The 13,088-nt window shown below is 44.2% G+C and overlaps 1 protein-coding gene across 2 annotated transcripts in view; it reads left to right on the top strand.

Moving 5' to 3' along the window:
• The window catches only part of MTHFD1L (methylenetetrahydrofolate dehydrogenase (NADP+ dependent) 1 like), a 228,139-nt gene that overhangs the window by 161,962 nt on the left and 53,089 nt on the right, over positions 1-13,088 (top strand). For both annotated transcript variants that reach the window (XM_032258828.1, XM_032258829.1), the window contains exons 25-26: positions 6,159-6,266; positions 8,608-8,760. In XM_032258828.1, coding sequence (XP_032114719.1) covers positions 6,159-6,266; positions 8,608-8,760 — 261 coding nt within the window. The remainder of the gene's footprint in view (positions 1-6,158; positions 6,267-8,607; positions 8,761-13,088) is intronic.

The following is a 13,088-nucleotide window of genomic DNA, read 5'->3' as shown; positions in this document are numbered from 1 at the left end:
CCACCACACCCAGCTAATTTTTTGTAGAGATGGGGGTTTCACCATGGCCAGGCTGGTTTCGAACTTCTGACCTCGTGTTCCACCCACCTCGGCCTCCCAAAGTGCTGGATTACAAGGCGCGAGCCACCACACCCAGCCTATTCCAGCTCTTTTTCAATGTCTTACCAGCTTTTGCTGATTTTCAGGCCTCCCTCTGCAATCTGTATCTCTTGACTTTAATAGTAATGTTTATGCAGTCTTAACTCCACACTCTATTCTGTCATACTTGTGTATTGTGACTCATTGTCCCCAATCCATCAGAAGGTCTTTGTACACAAAGTCCCTGAAGCTCTACGGTCAACACCCTGACATCTTGAAAGGACTTGCCGTAGGCGAGTATTTGGTCACTTAACAGATGCCTGTGGGATCTTACTTTGTGCAAGTCCCTCTCTGAGGTATAATGTGGCAAGTCAATATATTAGTCAATATTTACAGAACCAAGAGAAAGCCAGCAATGATTAATGCATAAACAGTCGTAAACTGTTTGGCCGTTTTGTTTATAAAAGCTATCATTTACCACAGAGAAGTACAAGTGAATATCAAGTTCAGATCAAGACATTTGGGCTGAGCTTGGCTTTTTCTTTTTTCTTTCAAGAGCACACTTCTCCCCCAAATCTAACAGAGTAGCCATAGGCAATTCATTGCCTGCTAACATAACGTAAAAAGATGGCACGCAAGGGAAGAACCTTTTTGGGGCAGATCTTAGTATTTACACTAAACCCAAAAGATATGTTAACTGAGATATTTTTATTTCCTTATTTGTACTTGTGAGTGAAAAACAAAAACTGTAGCAGGAGTCACAAGAGTCCTTTGGCCATAGGCTTTGTAGCTGTGAGGTGAAGCCCTTTATTCAGCATGTGGCTGCAGGATTGTAGCTCAGGCTGTAGATAGTGCATTCTCTTCGGGTCCCAGGAAACAGTATCATACCTGTGGAGGCCAGCAGAATGCACCTGCATCTCCTCCAGTGGTGGAGAGGCTGAGGCTGGGCAGCGGAAGTGCCGAGTGCTAGGCAGCTCTGGGCTGATTAGATAGTAGTCCTGCTGAGAAGCACACAGCCCTGGCAATGAGGTTGAGGCAGGGAAGCAAGGCTGCCCTGTTGGGATTCACTGCTGACCTCTCAGTACCATCACGTGTGGGTGGGCACAATCGTCCTATAGGAAGTAAACCACAGCTATTCAGCTCATGCAGTCAGCCTGGCACCTCCTTGAAATTCCCAAAACACTTAACAATAAACTTTGATTGGAAAGGAAGATAGTTTAGGTATTAAGAAAAAAAAAAATGTATGTTGCTTCCTGCCTAAAAGAATTGAAAGCAGGGACTCAAGCAGGTCCTTGTTCACCCCTGTTCATGCAGCACTGTTCTCAGTAGCTGAAAGGTGGGAACCCCCTTGTCTGTCAGCAGGGATAAGCTAAATGTGGCACACACATACCATGGAACATTATTCAGCCTTGGGAAGGGCACTTGGTATCACGTGGTTGAACCTGGAGGACATTATGCTAAATGAAATACGCCAGACACAAAAGGACTGATACTACGTGATTCCGCTTGTAGGGGTCTGTAGAGCAGTCAGATTCATAGATGGAAGGTAGAATGGTGGTGGTCAGGGCCTGAGGGCAGGGGCATGGACAATTGCTGCTAATGGGTAGAGTTTCGGTTTTGCTAAATAGCGAGAGTTCTCGAGGTTGGTTGCACAGCACTGTAAATGGACTTAACACTACTGAATTGTACACTTAGAAATGATTAAAATGGTAAATCAAGCCAGGCATTGTAGCTTACGGCTATAAACCCAGTACTTTGTGAGCCTGAGGTAGGCACATCGCGTGAGTTCAGGAGTTCAAGACCAGCCTGGGCAACATAGCAAGACCTGCATCTCACAAAAATTTTGGAAATTAGCTGGTGGCATGCACCTGTAGTCATAGCTACTCAGTAGGTAGAAGGATCACTTGAGCCCAGGAGGTTGAAGCTGCAGTGAGCTGTGATCACAGTACTGAACTCCCAAATGAGACTCTGGGTCACAAAAAAGAAAAGAAGATGGTAAATTACATGCTATGTGTATTTTACCAAAATTAAAGTTCTTAAAAATAGATATTTCAGGCTGGTCACAGTGGGTCATGCCGGTAATCCCAGCACTTTGGGAGGCCGAGGCAGGTGGTTCACCTGAGTTCAGGAGTTCAGACTAGCCTGACCAACATGGTGAAACCCCACCTCTACTAAAAATACAAAATGAGCCAGGTGTGGTGGCACGTCTTTATTCCCAGCTACTTGGGAGGCTAAGGCAGGAGAATCGCTTGAACCAGGAGGCGGAGTTTGCAGCAGTGAGCCAAGATCTCGCCATTGCACTCCAGCCTGAGTGACAGAGCAAGACTCCTCAAAAAAAAAAAAAGAAAAAAAAAGAAAAGAAAACGTTGCTCCTTGCAAGGCATTGGCCGACCAGCAGTGGAGCTCTTGTCAGTTTCAGTACAGTGTCGGGAGCAAGCACTTGGGTGCGTAGGCTGCTCATGATCTAGATAAGAGGTGGTCCTGAGTCTCAAAGAGTTTAGCAGCCATTCTTGATTCTTCAGCTAACATGAGCAGTGAATCTTTCACATTAGAAGTTAACCTGTGTGGGTACGCCTGTAATCCCAGCAGCTCAGGTGGTCAATGCTAGAAAGTCGCTGGAGGCCAGGAGTTTGAGACCAGTCTGGGCAACATGGTGAGACCCCGTCTCTACCAAAAATTAAAAAAAGAAGAAATTACCCTTAAATTTCTCTCTGTAACCCAGCCTCAGCTTTGCACTCAGGCAGTAACCCTTTGTACAACGTTCCCGGTACCATATACCTCCTTATACAGAACCCTCCAGGCAAGGACAGGTCACTGCTGAGTGAGAGAGCTCTGTTATTATAGTTCTTCCTTAAACACTGCACTCAAAACTACTTCCTTCTAACTTTTGTCCCTTGGTTCACATTCTGCTTCCTTTCGATTTGTTACGTGGCATGGTTTACAAAAGGCCCCTTACCCTCCAAGAGATTTCAGTGTCTGTGGTGCTGCTGAGTCTCCTGTCACAGTCCCTACTCGGGCTCTATACAGCCCAAGATTGCATGAGTTTTTACTGGCAACCACTCAGTCAGGCCCCAGTGAATCCTTGTCCTCTGAAGTCACAGGTAGGAGCTCCAAAAGGGCATCTAGATGTCCGAGAAGAGGATGCTCACATGTGCCTAAGGGTCATCCATGAAGGCTTCGTGGAGGAGGTGGCCTTGGGGATAGATCTTAGAGAGCTCAGAGAGTTTTAACAAAGCTTGGTCTTTGAAGATTAATAATCTTTTGGCTTAATAAATACTTGCATATGTCTTCTCCCAGTCTGTCTCATTTTTTGAGCTTGCTTATAAAATCTTAAAACAAGTTTTAAATTGTGCTGTAGTGGAATCTATACATCATTTCCTTTATGGGTTATTCTGTCATTACCTCATTTAAGAAATCCTCTTCTACTTGAGGATAATAGCGTTCCCACTGTTTTCTTCCAATATTATAATTATAGTTTTCAAGTTTATGCCTTTGTTCCACATTGAGTTTATTTGGAGGCCTGGTATGTGGTAGGAATCTAATTTCATTTCTCTCCAGCCAAAAGTCAGATGGTAGTCAGCCTTTCTCTGTTGGTTCGTGTCACCTCTATTATATTCTATCCTGCACATGCTGAGGTATCTTTGTGGGTCTTCTTTTTCCATTGATTAATTTGTCTATACTCATGGAATTTATTAGCATAGTTTTGTGGTATGATTGATAGCTAGTAGAAGAGTCCTCTTTCTTTGTTCTTTTGGTTTTGTTTATTTTTAAAGTTATCTGACTAGTTATGCCATTACCCTGTGTTAGTTCACTCTTGAGTTGCTGTAAAGGAATCCCAAGACTAGTTAATGCATAAGGAAAAATAGTTTATTTTGGCTCATGGTTCTCAAGGCTGTAGAGGCATGGCACCAGCATCTGCTGGGCTTCTGGTGAGGGCCGCAGGAAGCTTTCACTCAGGGCAGAAGAGGAAGGGGAAGCCAGTGTATTACCTGGCAAGAGGAGGAGCAAGAGAGGGAGTGGGAAGTGCCACACTCATTTAAACAAGCAGATCTCTCGAGAACTGAGAATGAGAACTCATTATCACGGGGACAGCACCAAGCCATTCTTGAGGGATTTGCCCCCATGACCCAAACACCTCCCACCAGGCCCCACCTCCAACATTGCGGATTACATAGCACCATTAGATTTAGAGGGGACTAACATCCAAATGAGATCAACCCTTTGTTGTGAGGTTTAGAACTAGTTGGCCAAGTAACCAAAAATTATCTTGGAATTGCATTGAACTGAGTAAGTTTCAGAGAAGTGATGTCTGTGCAGTATTAAGTCTCCTCATCCACAAGCAAACTGTTTTTCTCCATTGACTCAGACTCTTTTTATGTCCCTCAGTGAAAGGTTTTAAGGCTTGCACCTTCACTTCTTTTTTATTTGTTGGAATATCCAATATTTAAGTTCCAGACCACAGAACAAGCCTACAGTAATAAAAACTGTAGTAATGGAAAACAGGTTTTGAAGCAGTTTTGGGGGAACAGTGTGCTAGCTTTTATTTATTTTCTCTTGTTGGGTAACTCTTGTATCAACAGTATTTTATACAAATGTGACACTTGACATTGCCAAGCAGTCCTTAAGGCACACTACAGGAGACTTCTGCCCCTTCGTTGACATCTGTTCTATCAGCATTTGGTTTAGCAGTTAGTTGTTCACCAAATAGTAAATCCAGTAATTGCATCATGCATATGCTTATTTGTTTATTTATTTTGAGACAGTCTTGCTCTGTCACCCAGGCCTGGAGTGCAGTGGCGCAATCTCGGCTCACTGCAACCTGCGCCTCTCAGGGTCAAACTATTCTCCTGCCTCAGCCTCCCAAGTAGCTGAGATTACAGACATGTGCCACCATGCCCAGCTAATGTTTGTAGCTTTAGGAGAGACGTGGTTTCACCATATTTCCCAGGTTGGTCTTGAACACCTGACCTCAAGTGATCCACCCACCTCAGCCTCCCAAAGTGCTGGGATTACAGGCATGAGCCACTGCACCTGGCCTCATATGCATTTCTACCCACAGAAAAATTATGGAAAATTTTGTCAAATGTGTTTCTTAAATTTAGAATTACTTTATCTGTGGAATATTCCTTTCCTAATGAATCATTCTTGTTTCTGAAGATCCCTTGCCGTATGCCACCGGCAGTCTGTGTCCAGGTTTTCAGTCTAACATTATGGAAATCATCTCCCCCAACACACTTATTTGCCTGTATCTAGTCTTCTCATGTTTCTTCCATGCCACGTGATTTCTCATAATTTGCTAAAGTGACAGTAGGTTCAGCCTCTGATTTTCCGATATAGTATTTGATCACATCAGCCCATTACTGTTCACAAAAAAAATACTTGTTTTTTAGTATTGCTGGGAGACTCCTGTCCTGATATATATGATTATTAAAAAAAAAAACCATAGTAAACAGGCCAGGCGTGATGGCTCATGCCTGTAATCCCAGCACTTTGGGAGGCCGAGATGGACAGGTTGTTGAGCCCAGGAGTTCAAGACCAGCCTGAGCAACATGGTGAAACCCAGTCTCTACAAAAAACGAAAAAAAAAAAAATCAGCCTGGTGTGATGGTGAACCCCGGTAGTCCCAGCTACTCAGGAGGCTGTGATGGGAGGATCACTTGAGCCTGAGGGGATGAGGCTGCAGTGAGCTGAGATCATGCCACTGCACTCCAGCCTAGGCGACAGAGTGATACTCTGTCTCAAAAGAAAAAAAAAAAGAAAGAAAGAGATTATAGTAAACTACATTTTTTAAAATGCTGCAATGGATAAAAATGGTTACAACTAGATAAGCAGCCTCTAAATTGCCTGAATACCTAAAGCTTGTTTGCTAGTTGACATCTGATCTATTTCTGACACTGACAATTTCAGTGCTTTAAGGGTGATAAAAGGAAAAAAGAGGGTGTGCTAGGAATTCTGCAGTCGCTGAAGGGGTATCCTGATAGGGAATTTTAAGCAATTACAGAAAGTCTCTTTAAACTTTAAAAAAAATCTTTAACCATGATTAAACTTACACAATTTTCTTATCATTTGTGTTTCTCCAGCTTCCAATTGTGGAAAAGATAAGAACCATTGCCCAGGCTGTCTATGGAGCCAAAGATATTGAACTCTCTCCTGAGGCACAAGCCAAAATAGATCGTTATACTCAACAGGTAAAAGTTGTACTTTCGGGGGAAAACACCCACCTTAGGCTCTCATAATACTCAGCTTGACTTGAGGATTTGTGCCTGTCTCGCCAGCACTCACCTTTGCTTAATCTATTTTATGGTTAACAAAGATTAAAGTAGTATCCTTGGGTAGAGTGTAGATTACATTTAGAACTTTATGGTGAGGCATATATCCTCCAATCTATGCATCATTGACTTCTGTGACTATAAATGTGTCTGATATGAGTGGTACCTCTGTTTGTAGGTGATGTGTGATCTTTTTTCCCTCCCACTCAGCCCAAAACGTTGAAACTGTCCTTTGGAGAATAGCTGCAGAGTCAGATTTAGATGACTTGCAATGCGTACTTTTCCTTGCAGGCCTGTTACCACCTTAAAAAAATAGCATGGTGCCAGGGTCGGCAAACAGGAGTGCAGCCTGTAAAGATGGGAATGTTTGGTGTTCTTCTTATGCAAGTGGTTCGTTGGCTTTTTACTGAGCTTGCCCACTGAGCTTGAAGGCTCTATCATCTTCTACCTCCAGCCACTGACAAAGGCAAGTAGGCGAGCAGCTGAGAAGGTGGCTGTGATCTGACAGCATGTGTCACCATCTAGACCAATGACAGTCACAATCAATCAACTCCATTCCAGGAGGCTCAGCGCCACCTTCACCAAAAGGACTATATGCCTCGAGTGTCCCCCCGACTTTGGTGTAATCAGTCAGAACACGTTAAGAGCCTGCTGGCTAGAGAAATTCATGATGGGTAGTGTTGGCCTTTTTTTTAAAAAAAATTCCCTAACTCCTTATGCTTTTTTGTAAACCAATTTGAAATTTTGTTACATGCTACCATTATCAGCCAGGGTATTTATTCTCCTAGGTTTGTTAAAATAGTCAACAACTGAGAAAATTCTATTCTTAGAATTTTCCCTGTATGTTCTTGGCTTATCCTTTACAAAAAGGATTCCCAGGCACTGCTCTGTGCACTAGCATTGTGGTGTTCATTCAGGTGCAATGAACCAAGTAAAATCAGGTCATTCTCATGAGGTTAGTTTTTTTTTGTTGTTCCCATGAGTTTTTAGCAATGAAATTTAAGGCTATCATTTAATACGTCCTTTCTCCTTTCAGTGTTAAAATGTTATTTCCTTTATGGAGTAATCTGGTGATAGTATATGGCATATTGGTTGGTTTTTGTTTGTTTCTTTTTAATATGCCTACTGACAAAATTTTTACATTAGCAAACATATATTAATTCATTGAAAGTATTTCAATATTTAACCATGTCTGAAATTCAAAATTCTGGCACCATTTCTGAAAGGCAGTTGTGATTGTCCTCTAGCAAAATTCTCATTAGTATAGGAGAGTGGAGATTTCAAAAAGAAAATGGTCACAAGCCCACGCCTTCCCTGAGTTGTTAAGACTCTAAGATAGTTTTAGGCTAAATCTTAGGAAAATTTGACCTGGGTTACTCTGAAGATTGCATTCCCTTTATCTCTCTCTATCAAGGAAATAGTCCTTAAAAGTTGTGTCAATTGGGCGCGGTGCTCATGCCTATAATCCCAGCACTTTGGGAGGCTGAAGCAGGAGGATCACTTGAAGCCAGGAGTTTGAGACCACGCTGGGCAACATCGCAAAACTCTCATCTCTATTTTTATTTTTTAAAACAGTTAGTGTCAAGTATGTGGTTGTAATGAATTAGCAAAGCCTCTAAAGGAACATTATGTGCCATTTAATCAGAACCAGGCTTCGAGGACACTGTCCTTTTTGTGAGACACCACATGTGACTTCCTGCTCTTTCACCTTTGGAACTCTGGGTCAGACATAGACTTTGGTCCTTAAAAACAAGAAGCTTAAATAGTGACTTCATCATCTTAGTTCTTATAATGTAATCGCACATCAAATAGCCATGATTCATAAACCAACACAAAGGGGCCCTTTGCTTCCTGACCGACTGCAAGAGCGAGTGAACAACATGACTAAAAGCCTCGCCTCTCTCCAGACTACCTTGCTGGGTCTCGGATATTAATAGTCTTGGAAAGTGGTTTCTACAGCTGCTGCCTTGCCTGAAAATAGCCACGCTTTCCCCAAACATGCACATAACACTGCCTTCTCTTAAAGAGAACCTCCAAAACAAACAGTAGTCGCCCTTGACCTGCTAAACAGTGATCGCATAGAGATGGGTTTTTATCCTCACCTTCTTGCTTGTTCAGTGAACAAGGAGTAACAAGCAGTCCCTGCGTGTGCCCCGATCTGAGCCGGCGTACCATTGCTGCTGAGACTGTGTAAAGTGCGAATTGAAAAACACAGGAGACTTAACATTCCAGTGAACACATTTTCTTTCCTTTCTTACAGGGTTTTGGAAATTTGCCCATCTGCATGGCAAAGACCCACCTTTCTCTGTCTCACCAACCTGACAAAAAAGGTGTGCCAAGAGACTTCATCTTACCCATCAGTGATGTCCGAGCCAGCATAGGCGCTGGGTTCATTTACCCTTTGGTTGGAACGGTGAGTGAGTCACATTTTCTAAAAACCCTTCCCATTCCGCATGGCTGTGTTCCTCAAATCATTATGCTCTGCCTACTCTTTAAAAATCATGTGTTAGGGAGAATTTGGGAGTAATTAATAGCACAGTATTTGCTGTTTTTCTAAACACTCTGTCTCACCTACCTTTGCCATTGTGGTTTGGGTTTTTCTTTTCTTAGATCGTGTGTTCAGGATCCTTAGAGTCATAATATTAATTTCCTTCCTAAGGCAAATAAGAACATCACTTGGGAGAATTCAGTCTGTTATTTAAATGGTAGCATGGCTTAGGACAGTGGTTGTCAACCTTTATCAAACATGGCACTCAAAATGATGTTGTACCATGGTGGAGTTGACTGCTCATGCCAGGCGAGATCAGCCCAGTCACCCCAAGGGCTGGGGAAAGCAGTCCTCACCCTCTCCCACTTCCCCAGCACATCAGGTGGGAAGCTCTGACTTAGGAAATTAGCAAATCACATGAATTCTCATTTTCCACGTTGTTGTGATGGGATTGCGGCGTTACTGTTGGATGATTATTCTGTTATTTTGTGTTATCTGTAGGGGTAAAGGAGATGAGCAGAGAAATAAAAGCTTATCAAAGTGCTTAAAATCCATGATGATGGGCTTTATTCATAAACTGCTTCATTATAGCTACACAGTGGTAGCCTTCCGTTGGTACCATCAGTGGCCTAAATTTGACCTCTTGTCATGGGAGTGCTCCTGAATTTGATTTAGAACAAAAAGAAATTCTTAAAACCTGGCAGATCCCATGGCAAACAAAGAAAAAAAAAATTCTAACCCATCATCATCATCATCATCATCATCATCACAAAGTGATCTGAGCCCAAACAGCATACATTATAATAATTTTTTGTAATAAACCATGTGGCTCTATTGTGCACACAAACAATAAATAGACGAAAAGTACAGATTCTTGCCTTGATGTTTACATACTTCATCTACTCCTGGACCCATGTTTTTTCAATCTGCATTTCTTGAATTCTTCCTGCGTGTGAGGCACAGAGATTTTAAGAAGAGCAGGTGTAAGATGCATAGGTTTGAACAGCACAGAGGTGCCTGGAGAGCACTGTGTTGGCATTCTGAGTGCCCTCAGAGCCTGTGAGGTAACAGCTCATTATGCCTGGGACAGAATTTACCTGGGATATGGAGGAAGAGGGGAGTCAAGAATACTTCAAAAAGGGCTCAACCTCTGAACTGGCAAAACAGAATGAGTTTTGACTCAAAGGCACCAAAGTACTAATACATGGCATCCTCCCCTGGGGTGGGGTGGGCCAGTGTGGCTGAAGTTGCATGAGGTAGGGAGGCTGGGGAATGCGATTGGGAGTGGGAGTGGGGATAGCAGGATGGGACCACACGGCCAAGGGTCTTGAAGACCATCGCATAGAACTTGAGTCTGATCTCGGACACGCTCGGGAGCCAGTATAGGGTGGGTTTTTTTTGTTTGTTTCTTGGTGTTTCTTGTTTTTTGTTTTTTTTTGTTTTTGTTTTTGTTTTTAATAAGGAGAAGAATATGGTCTTATGTGTATTTTAGAAAAATAGCTGTGGCAGCATTTTGGAGAATGTTTAGTGAAAAGAGAACTAGGCCCAGCAAGGTGGGTTAATTCAGCTGGGGCCAGAGGCAATCAGGGTCGGTACTTTGGCCACAGACGTAGGTACGGAGAGTGGAGGTCAATTGCAGGTGTACTCCAAAAGTAGCCTCCTACCGTGGGGGCCGGAGGGAGGGACTGTTCTAGCTTGGTCACTCTGGATGGTGGTGCCATTGGTTATGTAAATGACATGGGAGGAGGCAGATTGGCAGGGCCAGAAATGAGCCTGGCTTGGACAGAGAGCTCGGAGAATTATCAGGATCTAAGGAACAGTCTGTGCCGCCACTGGAGATACAGACACAGCACTCCAAAGAAAGGGACAGGAAGGTCGGCCTGGTGGGTTTAAGGATATGGGTGAAGGCAGTCATTAAACGAGAGACGCAGTGATAGCAGGAAATCATTGAGAACAGAGTAAAGGAAGACACCCTTGAAACACCCACGTTCACACAGCTGACTCCTCGCAGTGGGGGCCTTGCAGGAGATGGGAAGGAAGCAGCAGCAGAGTGGCAGAGAACATCCAGAAAACTCCCTCAGATGCTGCTTGCAGCGGTATTGACACAGGAAGCAGGGTCCAGATGAAATGAGTTCTGAATGACATTCACGTCTACAGTTCAGATCAATGGTTGCTGGGAGCTGGGGTAAGGGGAAGTGTTTCACTGCAGAGGGGCAGGCGGGAGCTTTTTGGGATCATGGAAATACCCTGTGTTTTGACTGTAGGGTGATTGCCTGGCTATAGGCATTCTTCCAGACTCATAGACTTATACACATGTGTTGCCCAGGCTAGACTCAAACTCCTGGGCTCAATCAATCCTCCCACCTCAGCTTCCCAAGTAGCTGTGACTACAGGCTTGTGCCACTCTGCTGGGCCTGTGTATAATTTGGTTGTACTTCAGTTAAGAAAAATGGGTACTGAAGAGCATGCTTTCTATTCCTCAGAAGGGCCTCAGTAAAGGCCACTTTACTCTGGACTTCAGTCAGCGAAGGCCTTGGCTTAGGGATAAGAGGGTGGCTAGGCAGTCCAGGCCCAGACAGACTAGACTATCCGAGGAGGTGAGGGGTGACGGAGGTGCCCAAACAGAACATGAAATGGTAGAGTAGCTGAGGAGGTCAGCCTCCTTCACGATCTGTCCTGTCTTACCCCCTGCGGATTCTAAACCCGGAAGTAGTTCATCCAACAAATTCATTCATTCGCCCAATGCCACATAAGGCACTCAGTTCGAGGCTACAGGGAGCCCCAAGCTAACAAAGCTTTCTCTGCTTCAGGCAGTTTACAGCCGGTAGATGCAGATAGAAGTGAATTAGCAAAGAAAATAGTTTGGTTTAAAAATTGTGCATTTAACTGAAACCTTAATTCACTTCTGAGCATTTAATAGCCATTAAATAAAAACCAGGGCCTGGCACAGTGGCTCAAACTTATAATCCCAGCACTTTTGGAAGCCAAGGTAGGAGGATTGTTTCAGGCCGGGAGTTCAAGACCAGCTTGGGCAACATAGCCAGACTTCATCTCCACTTAAACAAAAATTAGCCAGGCGTGGTGGCACGCAGCTGGAGTCCCAGCTACTCAGGAGGCTGAAGTGGGAGGATTACTTGAGCCCAGGAGCTCGAGGCTACAGTGAGCTATGATCATACCATTGCACTCCAGCCTGGGAGATAGAGTGAGACCCCTGTCTCCACGAAAAAGTAGACTAAAATAATAAAAATCACAATATAATTTAAAATCTTTGGAGTCACTGAACAAATATACAATATGAGTCTCCTCCCTCTCCAGCTAACAGCACCATATCCAACACCAGCTAAAGACCACGGCTGTTCTGGAAAATCAGAATCTGTTGCTGTGGCTTGTACCTGGGCACCAGGCTGGCCACTCCTGGTGTCACTCTTTGACTTATGACTTGTTAGAAAATTAATGTGTGGAATGACCCTGGAGGAGCGGCTGCAGCTCCCTGGGTTTCCTGAAGTGAGCCCTCTATGTCATTATCTGGTCTTCTCAGGCCTCGGCCGAGTTCCTCCTGTGGCCACACGCGAGGTCACAGTGAGCGTCAGTGCACAGTGATGAAATCCTCCTGGAACAGTCGGGTGTGGGGCGTGAGGAAGGGAGTGGTGCCTGGCTACAGAAGTTCCTGGAGGTCAGGAAACCGTCACTGGAAGCGGGGGCCCTAAAAGCCTGCTTTCTATGACAGAGCAGGAAGCCACATGTGTACTGGAACACACGCACCAGAAGGGCCAGGATCTCCTAATAAGGGCTGGTATTTACTTTTACTTGATCCCGTTCCGGGCCTTGCCACAGTCTGCTGAAATGCCTTGAACATTCATCACCCGGGTAGGAGACAGGATAGTAATTTCCTGCTGAGATGACTGAGGGGAAGCGGAATGGGAACACCAGGGGGACTGGCTCCGGCAGGTGGGAAAATTCTAGCAAAATGAATCACTTTTCTGCTTAGTCACCCAATGCGGGCTTATTAGAGTGCTGCTGAAATACATATTCATCTATCCCCTCCAGAAATATCGTCCAAACTGAGACCTCAAGATCAGAAAGGCTCTCATTCTTCCACAGGGTTCATTCATCCACTCAGTGAGTTATTAAATGCCTACAGCACTCCAGGCCATTAATCACGTGGATATGAGAAAGATCCAGCCCTTCCTTCATCAGCCTTATGATAGACTCCAGTAAATACAACCATACAGGCACCAAATGTGGCGGGCTTT

Source organism: Sapajus apella, unplaced genomic scaffold (genome assembly GCF_009761245.1).
Source record: "Sapajus apella isolate SASKATOON/1434 unplaced genomic scaffold, GSC_monkey_1.0 scaffold105, whole genome shotgun sequence".
NCBI classification, from domain to species: domain Eukaryota; kingdom Metazoa; phylum Chordata; class Mammalia; order Primates; family Cebidae; genus Sapajus; species Sapajus apella.
The sequence above is the reverse complement of the archived record's forward strand: the minus strand, read 5'-3'. Positions and strand labels throughout refer to the sequence as shown.